Source organism: Eleginops maclovinus, chromosome 4, assembly GCF_036324505.1.
Source record: "Eleginops maclovinus isolate JMC-PN-2008 ecotype Puerto Natales chromosome 4, JC_Emac_rtc_rv5, whole genome shotgun sequence".
In the NCBI taxonomy this organism is placed as follows: domain Eukaryota; kingdom Metazoa; phylum Chordata; class Actinopteri; order Perciformes; family Eleginopidae; genus Eleginops; species Eleginops maclovinus.
This window is the reverse complement of record NC_086352.1, coordinates 2,530,253-2,546,258: the sequence shown is the minus strand read 5'-3', so window position 1 is coordinate 2,546,258 and position 16,006 is coordinate 2,530,253. Positions and strand designations below refer to the sequence as shown.

At 42.2% G+C, this 16,006-nt stretch overlaps 1 protein-coding gene across 1 annotated transcript in view; it reads right to left on the bottom strand.

The window, feature by feature from the left end:
* Window positions 1-16,006, bottom strand: part of LOC134862710 (voltage-dependent T-type calcium channel subunit alpha-1I-like) — a 225,623-nt gene that overhangs the window by 122,489 nt on the left and 87,128 nt on the right. Inside the window, 1 exon segment of the mRNA XM_063880729.1 lies at window positions 9,757-9,890. Within this exon segment, the coding sequence (XP_063736799.1) occupies window positions 9,757-9,890 (134 nt within the window).

The window sequence follows — 16,006 nt, the reverse complement described above, 5'->3', positions numbered from 1 at the left end:
AGCTCAGAGTGTAACGGGAGACGGTTAAGATATACTGGAAGCATATGTTTGATTTATGAAGCAGTGCATGTTAGCAGTGTTTGAATGTAAGCACGAGAAACAGATGGCACGGATAAAGGAACATAATATCAACACAAGTTTAACCTTTACAGATCATTTACATGCACTAAAACCTATACAACACACTCACTAGGGCCTCTTTAAACAACAGTAAACATTGTGTTTTTGCAGCAGAGAGAAAGAAGAAGGTTGCTGCATTCGTAGAGAGCTGCAAGAACACATTTGTTTTATATTCTCATTTAAATTGAGTAATGGTATCTGTAAAAGCTGTTAAATCCCGCCTGCCTAAGGGGGAAAACTCCATTGCCTCCCTTTATGACTGCATAACAAATGTCTTTTCAGGCCTGGCTAGAATAAAATTATCTGTGGATCTCAGGATCGTTTGCCTCCGTGGTGAATCCCTTCAGCAGCTCAACTTCTGTGCAGCACCGCTCATCGGGAGCCAATCACACAACCAGCGTCTACAGCTGGAACAATGGCAGCGAGCAGCTAGCGTGCACAGATTGCACATTGCTGCTTACGTGGGCAATCCTCAGAGCAACGGTCTGAGCAGCAGAGGACACAGTATGACAAAGGGTGTGATGCATTTAGGGCGTAAAATGTGTAAATTTATGAGCCCTGACATTTCCCCATTAATACGCTTTGATGTCCCGTCCCGTCTGCGTTACATCGCAGGTATTTTTCATTCATGCTCCCCTCAACACATCAGCGTCTCTACCTGCTCCGTGCTGGGTGTTGGAGACAGATAGAGGCTGCAGGGAGGGAGGTGGAGCTCAAGAGGAAGAATGGATCCTGAGAGGAGGTGTGAAGCTGGGCCTGCGCTCACTGATAGCCTCTGCACAACTACCCCAGATGACTGAGTGTCACACACACACAAGCTTTAATATACATTATGCACACACAAGCGTGCAGTACATGGTTCCAGTTATTCAGATATTTCTGAAACACAGAATCCAAGGGCAAAACAATGTTTGTTGAGTTGAAATGGAGAGGGGAAACTTGGGGAAGGGCTTCTAAAGGAGCACGAGGGTGTTTGTTCCGACCGTCTTAGGAATCAGTGTTTGCTAACGGTTGCTATTTTAACGTCTGAAACAGGTTAATGTGAAATGTACTACCTTAGGAGAAGATTGTGGATTTGGTAATAAGCAATACAAATGTGTAGCTACCATAAATAACGCAGACTTTTGGTTTCACAAAGGGACAAAACCTCCAGTCGACAGGGTGTAAGACCCATCTTTCTTGCCTTCCACCCACCCGACGCAGAATTCGTCTCTCATATTTGACCTCCTTTAAGGGTTTTAAAGCACTGTAAGCTTTCTTGAAATTGACTTGAAAATGCAAACACTTGCGTGAGAAGGAAATGTCTAGCGCTTTTAAATGTAAGGTAGCGACAGAGGGAGTGGATCTGGTTGTCGGCGCCTTGTGAAGGTCGAGAGGTGTAATAAATAAAGTGTGCTGCTGTCTGTGGAGGCTAGGAATACAATATATGGTTGCAGTTATTCAGGCATTTCTGAAGAAAAGGGGAAAGAATGAGAATCCAGGTGTTGAATTGAAATGGATTGGGCAAACTTGGGTAAGTCTGGATTCAACAAGTCCTTCAACAACTACAGAGAAAAGCACTTAGGGATCCTTTGGGTTTGGGTGATAATAAGCAGACTTTGTTGCCCTTTATCTTGCCTCACTTAGCTCTTCTAAGGGGTTTACACACTGGGAGCGTGACAAAAGCGACACAGAAATGTTAAATACTCGCCTGAGATTATTTTTATGTCCAGGGCTTTTATTGTACTCAATAAAATGGAGGGAGTGGATCTAGTTTCCAGCACCTTTGTTCAGGTTTAAAGGTGTCATAAATAAAGTGTGCTGTCTATAGAGACCCAGCGTTGTTGTTATATAAGAGCAATGTAACCTGCTTCACACATCCTGAATGGAGGAAAAGCTATTCAAAACTACATTTACCTGATTTGTTGCACCACATTCATTTAAGAAACTTCAGTTTAAAAAATTGATTGAAGTCCAACTGAATTGCACAAACTCATCCCCTCTTTATCCTATTGATTGTTAATGATAGGATGCTACTTAAAATAAGCATACAAGGTCTTTCTTTTGGAAATGGTACACTCCTTTCCTCTTGCTGTCCATCAAAAGCTTAGACAAGTCCTTTTAGTGATCTTTGTCATGATCCTTGTTTCCTGTCTGTCCTTGTGTTGTGTTTTATTTTGAAATGTTTCCCCTCTTGTGTCATGTTTAGCTTCACTTCCTGTCTGCGTTTCCCTCCTGTGCCTGATTGTGTTCTCCTGTTGCCCCTGTGTTTCTCCTCCCCCTTCCAGCTGTCTCTCCTCTTGTGATTACCCATGTGTATTTAGTCCCTGTTCCCCTTTTGTCTCTCGTTCGGTCGTCGTCATTTCTTCCCTGATCCCTTCCATGATCCCTGCCTGTTCCTGTCGCCAAGTCTGAAGCTAAGTGTTTTTCATGTCCTGTGTTCCCCTTGCTTCGTGTTTTCATCAACAGCTTTTGAATAAAGCTTTTTGTTTGGACCCTTACCTGCTTCCCCTTGATTTCCTGCACTTGGGTCCTGTTTCCCCAACCCTGACAGTCTTAGCTAAGCGGTTCAGCTATAACCTGCTTCTTTTTTAAGATAATTGGTCACTGAAGAGTCACTTTTGTTCATGCATTCAATGTGGTCCGGTTCTTCACCAAGACATTATTCCAAGCTGATGAGTTCTCTTGCTCCCTGTCCATAAAGTTTCCACGACTAAACTTACAATGTGCAGACAAGGCAGGACTCCTAATGCTGAGCAATGGCAGCTGTCCACAGTAAATGCCTTCTCTTGGTTAACCTTTCCTTTCTTTCCATCGCAGTCCAGTCTGCTGAAGGGGAACACAGCGCTCCAGCAAATTAGGATCAAAGTCACTCTTGGAAGTAACATCATTACTGCAACCAGGAGTAGCTGAACACATAATCAGTGCACTGTAGATCTGAATACAGAGAGACAGATATCATACGGCTCTGAGATAACAGAATCTTTATCTCAGCTGGAAGAGAAATATGAGGATGAAGGAGATGTTCTGCAGCATGAAAAATACTAACAATGTCTCTGCTGTTTGTTATGTATGTGAAGTATGTGCTTCAACGCAACAATGCATCACAATCAAGCATCATTATTCACTTGTAGAAACACACCAAGTCCTTCAACGACTCTTTTCTGTCCTCTTCTATATTATAACAACGTGGAACGAGTTGCACTCCTGGCTATAGTAGAAACCGATCCTAGAGGGCTTTTAGCGGTGGTGTCGTGAGGTCATGTGACCGTGCTGTAGTTCCTTTATAGCCCAACATTAGCCTCCTTTAGCTTAGCGGTGGAGACGTGAAGTCATGTGACCGTGCTGTAGCTCCTTTATAGCCCAACATTAGCCTCCTTTAGCTTAGTGGTGGAGACGTGAAGTCATGTGACCGTGCTGTAGTTCCTTTATAGCCCAACATTAGCCTCCTTTAGCTTAGCGGTGGTGACGTGAAGTCATGTGACCTGTGCTGTAGTTCCTTTATAGCCCAACATTAGCCGCCTTTAGCTTAGCGGTGGTGACGTGAAGTCATTCTCCTCTGTCTGCCTACAGAAACACGTCTTCACTGCGACACTCTGTCAGTGATATAGAAACCAATGAAAGACTATTCAAGGCACAGTGCATCCAATTAGAATTTGTTGCGTGTAATTAAAAATGCTTAACAAACAGGCATTCAGTGGGGGGGCTTTACTTTACTTTCCTTTAATGTTGCACACCTGCCTCCTCCACACACACACACACACACACACACACACACACACACATACGCACACGCACACACACCCCGCTGACACATTGTTCCACACAATCTGAGTGTGTGCAGTGAGGGACTCATGCTGCTCCTAATCCCTTCTCTGCAGCTCGCCTACTGTGTGTGTTCCCAGCAACGGGCTCCCAAGGGTGCACCCCCCCAAACACCTCCCTGCCGCTACATACGCTGCATGTGGTGGATGTAAGAATGGGGAGTAATTGGTGGTGGTGTTTGTGGTTTCAAGCAGCGGGGCGATACACATCTCCGACGCTTAAAGGAAACGCTGGGTGAGTAAAGAAGTCTGTGGTGGGATCAGAGTGTGTGTGTGTGTGTGGGGGGGGGGGGGGGGGGTGAACACGGGAGATACAACATTAAGAGAAAGCAACAGCAGTTTCTTCTCTGGCCTGAGGGCTGAAACTGTGCACTGGTGACCCTGGAAATGTAGGGAACAGCTCGAGGAACCAGTGCAAAACAAGGGAATGAGGGAGAAATGAGAGGAGGAAGAGGAAGGGGAAACCTCAGAGAGAGATTACAACTTTAACAAGGTAGGTTAAAAATGGTGGAGAGCTACTGGGAGACAATGGGAACGTAATAGTTCATCTAAGGTAGACGAAACGTATAAATATCAAGAGCAAAGACTTTCTTTTGAATCCATATTTAGTTTAATATTAAATCAAAGGAGGGCATCGTGGGAGAGATCGTGTTGAAAGTATTTCATGGAGCTCGGTTCAGTTGTGCTGCTGAAGTTGTGTTTTCGTATTATTTCTGCATTTACCAACTAATATTCACGTCACAGAAGTGAGTGTGCTCTCTAAAGGTGTCTGTCTTTTAGGAATTTGATGATGGATTGAAAAAGAAATCCTAATCCATCCAAAAAAACAGAGATACAGGGGTCCTTGTTCCACTTTAAAGAAGTTTAGTAACCATTGGGGCTGTGTTTTAGCTTCCAAATCAAACACTTTTAGGGTGGGGGGTGGGGGGGGGTTAGTTCACGGGTACAAACAACATAACTGGGTTGCTGGCATCTCCCTAAAGTGAGAGGTTCAGTCATGTGGAGGGGATTGGAGTAAGAGTAGTATAAGGCAGTATGGATGCCACCTAAGCGCCCCACTAGGGAGGTGTTCAGCTGGGAGGAGACCGAGGGGCTGACCCAGGACCAGGTGGAGGAATTATATCGCTGGCCTGGGAGCGCCTTGGAATCGCTCAGTCAGAGCTGGATGATGTGGGAAAAGGAAGTTTGGGGCTCTCTACTGGAACTGCTTCCTTCGTGACTCGAAGATGGATGGATGCGATCAATTAACATTGGAAGTCGGAGGGAGTGACTGATCACGTCATATCCGAGTTAATTGGCTCCAGTAGCAGAAGTCGGTAAATTGGCATGAACGTTCGCCTTGTTTACAGCTTTAGCATCGTGGCAACGTATCCACGGATAGAGGGTAAGCAGTATTTCATATAAACAGTTGATCTTTGTGACATAAATAGGACAGAAGAGCTAAGATGTTCTATTATCAAAGTATTCTCTTAATGTCCATATGGGGAGACTCAATTTGGGTCCTGGAGGTATCTTGCATGTAGGAAGTCTGACGTTCCAGCTCAAATGTCAGACTGCGAGCTCAGATCTTTCCCATTTCCCGGTACAACTAAAACGGAGACTCAACAGGAGATCATCTCCAGATAATGCGGTGGTGTCAACGTCTCTAAATGGGATGTATTTACTGATGTTGGGGGGGGTTACACTCACTGGTAATCATCTATTTAAAACAACGACATGATACACTTTGTTTGTTTGGATCAAAGCATGTAAATTACTTTAATGTTTATGTGCCAGGAGATAATTATGGTACTCTAGCTTTGGGAATGTCTACTGCTTTCTTGTCATTGCTTTCCTCTTCCTGTCATCTACTGGTTTCCCTATCCAGTAACGTTGCTGGTTGAATAAAAGCCGACAAATAAGGTTAGAGTTGTCAAAATGCAGAGCTCTCCTGACGTGTTCGTGAATAATGCACACATCAGAGAGACGTCTGAGTCATGCCTATCAGGAATAAAGTATTTGGGTTTAATGACAGGTTTTCTTTACCTCCTTTCGGGGGTTTTAAACACTGGAAGCGTGCCAACAAGTGGCATGAAAATGCAAATACTTGCCTGAGAATGAAATGCCTAGGGCTTTTAAATGTAAGAGGGAGTGGATCAGGTTGTCAGCGCATTCGTCATGTTGAGAGGCGTAATAAATAAGGTTTGCTGCTGTCTATGGAGGCTAAGAACACAATATATGGTTCAAGTTATCCAGGAATTTCTGAAGCAGAGGTGAAGGAATCAGAATCCAGGTGCAAAACAATGTGTGTTGAATTTTAGTGGATATGGGGAACATGTGCAGCTTAGTCTAGACTTCACAAGTCCTTCAACTTAAAACAATCCACAGGGTGTTTGTTCCTACTGTCCTATACCATATAATAATAATAACAACAACAATAATAATAATAATAATAACAATAATAATAATAATAATGATAATAATAATAATATTAATAATAATAATAATAATAACAATAACAACAATAATAATAATAATAATAATAATAATAATAATAATAACAATAATAATAATAACAATAATAATAATAATAATGATAATAATAATAATATTAATAATAATAATAATAATAACAATAACAACAACAATAATAATAACAATAATAATAATAATAATAATAATAATAATAATAATAATAATAATAATAATAATAATGATAACGATAATAATAATAACAATAATAATAATAATAATAACAATAATAATAATAATAATAATAATAATAATAATAATAATAATAATAATAATAATAATAACAATAATATTTGTGGCGTCAAACAAGTGTGAGCATAGGACCAGCATCTGTGGAGGAACTCCAGGCCTGAAGGGGGCAGAGAGAGCTCACCCAGACACCCAACAGACAGGATGCAACCCATGTTTCTGGAGGGACCGATTTCACCTGGCACCTCTAATCAAGCATGGGTATAAAATGTTTGGAGTTAGCTCTGCGAGCCCTCTTTGCTTGGTCTCCTCAGCCTACTGGCAGCTCATGTTCAACCACAGATGCAACTGGTATGGACTTCAAATATTTAGTTTGAAAGAATCATTTGTTTGCTGTTTTCTGTTTGATTTTGATCTGTGTTGAATTTAAATGAGATGTTTAGTGTAATGATCATGATTGATGCGTACTGATGTGGAATGTAATTTGCCCTTTTGTTTCTTAAAGGTTATCAACCTATTCTTCCTCTGGAATTTCACTTTGTGCCATCAATCTAAAAGAAAATAAATCACCAGAACGGAACAGAGTTGTTCCCTTGCATCATTTGTGTTGAACAAGTCGTTTTCAAGTTTGGGCAGAGCTGAATCTGAATCTTAACATCTGGATAACTTGACAATATTAATATAATAGTAAATGTATTGTGGGGCGATAAGACACCTGTACAGGATGGTGTGTGTGTAAAAAATCAAGGGTTAAGGGTCAGAATTCTTGTAATGGAGTAATAATTTCTCTACTTTAAGTGACCCAATCTGTCGGGTAGGAAAGCACAATGTGAAATGTGAGTGATTCCGACTTTTGTCTGAAAAAGTTATTCCCCTCCTCATCTTTTCCCATAGTTGTTCTGTTTTAACAGCACTTTCTATAAGTGTGTAACGCTTTCCAAGGAGGTTGTGTTTTCAGTTTGGTTAGTTTGTGCTTTTCTTATTTGTCTTGTCTGCCTTTCAGCAGGATTATGGAGTAAATAGAGGAGCAATATTCATACAAATGTGTGCTTGGGGTACTTAATGGTTAAGGCCAAGGGGAAGCATGAAGACATGTTGGAGTGGACCCAAATCATAGCGTTGAAGATTTATCATAAAATGGCCCGAGCCATCTGCCTCTGTGATTTCTTTTAGTTTTGGCCTGCTTTTAACTGTTGCAAGTGTTAGAGAAAGGAGGTAAAGTTGCAGCCTACACAAGTAACACAGATATTTCAGTCACCTAAGAATATATGCAAAACTAATTTATCAAAAGTGAATTGCTTCCACTTGGATCTCCATTCAAAAAAGGTCCATGTAGTGCAGAGGAATCAGAACGACTGTCTCCAAATCCCCCCGATTAATGAGCGGATTCGTTTGTGCTTTAGTTGTGAAGTCATTGTAATTAGTTCTGGAAGAAGTTGCAAGAGTACAATCGATGACTATCCAACAAACAAACAAACATTTGCATCCTTTAGAACTTTAACTTGCAATCACAGAGACGTTTTCAATCCCAGCACATTAAACCATTTACTGAGGGGTCTCTGTCGCCGGCAGAGCAACACTCCGGGAAGGGAAAGAACTCGTTCAAAGGAGAGTTAAGAAAAAGTACGAATCAATGCACTGCCAAATAAATACTGCAAGAGAGGAGGATGGAGAGTGTTTGAGATATAATACATGAGACTCCTGCACAGAATCACAATGCAGAAAGAACATTGAAGCAGTGTGGAGTTAATAAAGTCAAGGGTTTATCTGGTCATTTGTTTCACACAGCATGCTTTATTAGGCTCAGTTCATTTAAACCGTCTTCATTGGTCAAATTACTCAGTTTAAACTGATTTATTCCTCCAGACGAAAGTTCTGGCTACCGTTCGTTAAGTCAGCAGTTACAGTGTGAGCCAAATTTATGGCTAATTTCTAATTTCAGCTCATTCATTAGCTTACATTACGGAGGATCAGAGCGGCTTAATTACATTATGGTTATTGTGAGTCACGTCCCAGGTGGAAGCCAGTTGCTCTCAACGTGTTAATATCTCATGTCATGTTTCATATTTAACACTGACATAATTGGCGGCACGGTGGAGCGATGCACCGCAAACTGTCAGGACGGCAAAGAGCCTGGCCTTTCAATAAACCCACGATACATCACGGTCAACCCTCAGAAGTCAACCATGGTGCCACACTCCGATATCCGCAACGGAGCGAGCTTGAGTCTCACTTTCAAATGCACGATTGGCCGCCTGTTTGTACCATTTTCAGCCGATTCATTACAATAGAAGGAAGGTCTATCTCTGGCCAGGATTCAACTGAGTCCTCGCACAATGAGAGAGAAGAGAGGGGGGTGGGAAGACGTGGAAGGATGAGTGGGAAAATGGGGAGGTAAAAGGAGACGAGACGAGAGGACACATTGGGGGAAAGGAAGAGAGGAAGTTGGGGATATTAGGAGGGAACAAGGAAGAAATTAGACTGAAAGCTGGGATGGGAAAAGGAAAGGAGGGGAGGTAAAAGGGTAGGAGACGAGGAGACAAGGAAACATAAGGTAGAGGAGACGTTTATAAATAAAGAAAAGACAGAAAGGAACGGAGGAAAGTTGAGGAGATTTAAGGAGGAAACCAAGGGAAGATAAGGAGTTTAGAACAAGTAGGATAGGAAAAGGAAAAGGAGGGGAGGATGAGGTTGAAAGAAGAGGAGGCGAGATGGGAAGGAAGCAAGAGAAAATGAGGATACATTGGGGAAAAGAAGAGAGGAAACAAGGAAGTAATTGGACCAAAGGAGATGGAAGAAAAACAGGGATTTCAAGATTCTTGATTCTCTAAGAACTATTTTCCGACGCCAGGAGACGTACGTTTCACTGTGAACCTTTTCTTTTGTACCTATGGTCTCATTACTATTTGTACATCCGTGTGACATCCCTGTAGCCTCCATAGCTTAGCTTGTTCTGTATGTATATAACTTGATTATGCAGCACAGGGTTCATGTCAAATGTTCCAATTGTTAGCATTTTCTGCCATAAATCACTCCGTTTTGTAGCATGCATGTTAGAAACCCAGGCTCCTGTCGCTCTGTCAGCCCTCTGACATGCAGTGGGGATACCACAATGTGAGGAGGAGGTCCTCACCCCGCCATGACGATGAAGAAATCCAGTCGGTTCCACGTGTCCCCGAGGTAACAGCGGCGACCGAAGATCCCCAGAGCGAGCATCTTTATAACCATCTCCAGAGCGAAGAAGATGTTGATGAAGGCGTCAAAAGCCTGACAGCAAGACGAAAGGGAGACAAAGAGAAAAGGGTGTCAAGAAATTATTAAAAAAGGAGGGAATGTAATTTCAGAGAGCTTTGGGGCGCCACAAACAACACATTCGTCACCACTGCTAAGGTTTCTGGATGTCCTCCTCTTCCGACGGTGATGGATGTATTGTTCGTCAGGACTGACTAACCAAAGAGAACACACACTTTATTAATATCACTCGGGGGAATTCAATAGGCTTGTGAGGAAGCACCAACACCCTCACTAGCATATGGCTGAGCCTGTGTTGAGAAGAAAACCTATTTAGTTGAATACCCACTCACAGAAGCAATCAATAACATACACATCCGTTAGTTTGAGTTCTGTTGGAGTCAGGCAACATCACCATTTCCCAACGTGTCCGTCCTACTCATCTTGTGCCAGTGCTCAAAGGGGGAGCACACCTCCAAGGTCCTTCTTGTTTGTGTTGTACGAGAGGATGGAGCCCTTAATGTCATTGGACAAAAAATCTGTGATGCAATTAAAGCCAATTACCTTAACACCTGGAAGACGTTGAGTTGATGTGTGAGTTGTGAAGGTGCAGCTTTCTTTTAAATATGTAAAGAAATGATTGAGGTGGATTTATGTTGTACTCATTTTTAGAAACCTGACCTTGACCTGATTGGCTGATTGCTTTGTGAAGGCGGGCTCTTTTGCTTTGAATGGGACTGGAATGGGCAGGGAGCGGGATTGTTACTTAGTTTGTGGAAGAGCTTTTCAAATGTGATGTTTTATCAGCTTACAACACGGCTGATAACCGGCTGAATATGAGTGGGGATGATTTGATGATGATCCTTTTTTTGCAATGAGGATGGACCAATCCCTTTAGTTTCAGTTATTCGTAGACTACTGTCATGTCCTTGTGTTGTCTTTTATTTTGAAATGTTTTCCCCTCCTGTGCCTGATTGTGTCATTGTGTTCACCTGTTGCCCCTGTGTTTCTCCTCCCCCTTGCAGCTGTGTCTTGTCTTGTGATTACCCATGTGTATTTAGTCCCTGGTTCCCTTTTGTCTGTTGTTCCTGTCCGTCCATCTTATCTCAAGCTCAGTGTTTTTCATGTCCTGTGTTCCCCTTGATTTGTGTTTTTGTTGACAGATTTTGAATAAAGCTCGCCTTTTGTTTGGACCCCTATCTGCCTCACTTTGTTTCCCCAACCCTGACAGAAACATTTCAAAATAAAGAACACCACAAAGACATGACAGACACAAAACAAGGATCATGACAACTACTTGTGGTGTGTGGGTACTTTAAATCTGAAGCTTCAAACTCCACATGAGGTCACAGCAAGAACAATCAAACTGTGCTAAACCTAAATATGTTCTTATGTCTTTGCATCTTCTGTTGACCTGAATACTGCTGGGATTGTGTAAGTCTGAGAACAGCAGGTCAGTTGTTGGGTGAACTGCTCACAACTTGTGGAGATGATTTTCCAGTCAAATGTACAGAACAACAAATGGAAAAACACCACCTGCTGCTCCCAAGCAATTGCTGATGAGTCAATCTTGGATGCATTGGGTTCATCCTGACTGCTGACAACAACACACAGATGCACGGGGGGAAATCTGAGTTTTCATGACTCATCTTCATCAAATGGACTCTTTGGACCAATGCAGAGCTGTAGGAACTCAGTCACCTCAGGGTGGCTCCAGCCAATACGAACGTAGGGATACAAATCAGAGATTCAGTTAAAAAATGTCTTTAAACACAGATCTATGAATCTATGCATTGGTCAATACCACGCATCGATGAAGGTCTGAAGTCAGCTATCCTTCTTCATTTGATCTCCACTCAGCCCACCCAACAGACAGACTTTACGTGACAAGTCGATTGGTTTTCTGTTGAGTGGTTAATGGCACCTGTTGGGCACTTGATCAATGGTTTCAGCTTCTCATGTGTGACCCTTTGATGCTAGTGTTGGGTATATTGTAGCCACACGGAGTCCTTTGAAATGATCAGGTCAATGTTTCACTATTGTCAGACAGCTTAGAGGCCAAAAACTGGTCTCAAAAGTCTTCATGGTGAGTCGATTAAACGACATGCTGATTATTTGTCTGTGGATTCATTAATGGCGTCTTTTTGGCCAACATTTTCCTGCTTTCAGCTCATTTATTATGATAGTTTGGATTAGTTTTGCCAATTGAATTTGGATGTTGCAATAGGAAGAAGCCACATGTGTCCTTTGAAATGACCAGGCCCATATTTCATTAATTGATGATCAACCAGTGATCCAATCCAGCTAAAATGCAGGGCATGATGTGATCCTATCCTGCACCAAGATACTTATTAAAGGCAAGACAGGTTTGAGTAACTGCTGTGTTTACTCCCCTTCTTTTTTTGTCTCCCTCAGTCTTCTCTCAATCTTTACCCTCCCCCTTTCCCTCCAAACCCAGCTTCAATGTCTTACTTCCATCTCTCTTCCCACAAACAGTGATGTTATATTCTTTCCGCTTTCGTTCCCTGACAACTTCATATCTCCGTTTGTCTTTGCAAAGCTACGTATCTCTCTATTAAACCTTTATTTCCTCTCCCCAGTTGAGCAGTTTGCACTAAATGGTGGGGTAATGGAAAATAATTTGTTTGTGCAGTAATCAGAGATAAGCTCCACATCGACTTCGCCAAACCCCTCCCCCTACCCCCGACTCATTCCCAGCTTTAATCAAGCATCTAATTAAAAGACGAGAGCAGAAAAAAATCCAAATAAATCAAAGATCGCAGCTTGCTAATGCGTGTTATTGCTGTTGTGAGCAAAAAGCCCAGATTAGCTGCTGTTCTTCTCTGTGTGTGCAGGGGGATTAGAGATGAACTGATGCGCTCGGTGTTGCCTGTAATTTGATTTTCAGAGAGAAGTACCGCGGGCTACACGATCTGAATCCGAACCAATGATGCAAACCTTTGTTTCGTCAGATAAATGTCCTACTCAGCAGTCCTGCAGGAGAGCACGGATATTTACGAGTTGCTACCTTTTGTAAAGTTCTCTGAACCAAGAGAGATGGACACTACGTCAAAAACATGGACACAGCTTTCTTACCAACACCTGTTGCTGTGTTTATGGCAGTCTCTCTTTTTATCTCACATCCCTGAATTGTTTTTTGGCGCTTTCCGTTCTATCATTAAGCTTTCTTAACGGCCCCCTCCTGAGGGGTCTGAGGGTTGCCCAGGACCAGATCAGCCTCCACTGAACAAGGTTTGGGTGTGGTAGGACTGCTGGCCTCCCTGTCACTGCACCCAATGACCCGCTGACTTTGGGCTTACTCCTTTACGCAGCGTACACACGGATCCGTTGCGGGTTAATCACATTAATCTCCCGCCCCGGACACACATACACGCGGTTTGATTGGCTAGCGCTTGTGCTGGCGTGTTTGGATATGCAGGATTTGATTGATTGCTTCAGTCGGTTGGATTTTTTCGACTTTCACCTACATGACGTTTAAAAGGGAAACTGATACGTGTTTTTTAACAACTTCAGTTTCCCCTCAGATAAAAAAACATGAATATCAAAATAAATATCTCTAAGGATTAATGTAGTGAAATAACTGCTTAAGGTAGCTCCCAAAAATGTAAAATGTGTAACAAAAATGTAGGTAAAGAAGGTCGTAAACATGAATACTTTTCAGAATATAATCAGAACTTTGTTTGACAACGATATTAAATGCTACTTTCAAATCTAATGCTGAGAAAAATACAAAAAAAATCTCAAATGGATTAAATTCTTCTGCAGAATGAGCATTTTTATAATATCTATCCCGTTTGTAAATTTATATTTGGGATCATTTCCTATCCATCTACATACTTTGATAAAACTGAGATTTGAATGTTAAAGACTATTTGGACATGAACTGGTATAAAAAAAAATGAATGAGCCTTAGATTTGTGTCCAAACTCAGGCCTTCATTTGAGCTTGTACTGTGTGCTGAAGGACGTCATTTGCATGCAGTTCTCTTTCTGAGGGCTTGTTATTGATTCTCTAGCATTCCTTATTCAGCGAGATGAATCCCTCGTTGTCTCTACAGAACAACGTGTGATGTATGTGCAGATTCTTCACCCATCCAGGTCACAGGATAGCTGGAGGGAAGTCAAATGCAAATGATGTTTCAACACACATCCTCCAGGCGCTCGGTAAATAAAGCCTCCCTGATGAGTCGGGTAGCGTCTTTGGTACCAAACTACTATTTTGGTTTTGTTTGGCTGTTGCAGAACAAACGAAGAGGCAAACAATGTGAAATTCACTTCATCTGCAAAACTTATTTACAAATTCTGCAGGAAGAGACGAGGTGTCATTTTAAAGTCATTTGGGCAAAACATTGGAGATGGAGGACAGCTATACCCTAACTAGACTAACCAACAGGTTTAATATGACTGGAGGAAACCGGAAAATATATGTTTGCAATTCTGCTGAGACTTGGACAGGTCGAGACCCTACCCCTAAAGGTTCAGACTCCAGAAGATGTGCAATTCAAGAACATCTATGTGAAACTACCAGGCTTTCTTCTAGCAGAGGGAGGAGGAAAGTAAATACTCTTTCTGTTTCGATGAACCAGCGGTTATAGTTTCAGTAACTAGTTGACTAGGCGGTTAAAACTGTGGCTTTCAGGGGAAAAAAGTTTCAGGATTTCTTTAATATTAGCTCATTTTACTGCAAAACAAGTGTTTATTCTGTTGGTCTACCATACTGTTCAAAGTGTCTAAGAAAGGAAGGCTGGATGTTGAGGGAAAACGCAAAAATATGCTGAATTTGCTTGAATGCAAACCATGTGTTCCCATTGTATGCATTGATTTACAAATGTACACTAACTGGCTAAATAACTAGCTAAGCTCCCGGGGGTTTTCAAATCCACAGTGGTAAGAGCTTATAGATTGTGCTGGTGAGGCACCATTAAAATCAGGGTATCGAACAACGGATTTTCTGAGAGCGGAGTATTGACTGTGACGCTGTAGTGCGCTAAATCCATGCTGATATTGAACGGGCTCTGTAGATACTTGGAGGAGAAATTCTATTAGGTCCGACTCTCCGACCACTTTCCCCCGGGAGCAGAATCAATCCACCGTGTGCTGCTGTACGACGAGTGTGTGAGAGTGTAACGCCGGGCTGATTCAACAAGTGCTTCACACTGACATACGTGCACACGCTCCTGCACAGACACCCACTCAGGCAACCTTTGACATACAGTGAGAGGTGGAGGGGGGAGGTGTGTCCTGCCAGAAGACAGGAAAGCTGCCGGGGTGCCGTACGTGAGAAAGTCATGCTCGCTGCACCACAAAGACCACATGCTAGCAGTGAGTCACTGGAGGAGCTACAGGCTCCAACACAGGTGGTGGTGGGGGGGGTCGAAGGCAGTAAGGACTTAGAGGAAGGAAAGTGCAGAAGGAGGTTCTCATTTTGGTTAATGGACTGTGTTTATATCGCACCTTTCCAGTCTTTACAACCTAACAAAGTGCCTTTACAGACACACGGCACGTTTATTTATAAAGAACCTTTCAACACAAGTCCAAACCGTTGGGACTGCAAGACTCGATTTGAGCTCAGAGCAAATTGTGAATCATGTAAAGACAGCCTTACATTTAGGCACATATCCCACAGATCCATAAGGACACAGACTGCATGTTGCACTATAAAGAGGCCACCTTTGTTCCTGGGGAAAATATCAGGCATATTTGACTTCTTTCAGACCCGAAACAGGATTGATTGTTCAACAAAATAATCAGCAGGGGAAGGAATACGGAAAGCAAGATAAGGAAGTGTGTGTGCATGTAAATTAGTGTATAGGGCCTAATGAAAGCGTGAACACACTGGACAGAAGCAATCTTTTTAATCTCTGCTTCAGTCTTGGGAGGTCCTTTAAGTGTATGAATACTTTTGACAGTCAAATGTAAAACAGCTCCCATAAATTCCTCCAAATAAGGGAACAGATCTGCATGTAAACATATCCAATTCAGACAACTGTATGTCCATATATGGTCAACACATTTTCTTTAGAGATACATGAGTTAATAAAGGTTAGTCTGAAGCACATATTCTGTTAAAGGTCTGTTTCCTTGTCTAATATTCGTCCTTAACTTTTCGATCATTGTGTCCGTAACGTAAAG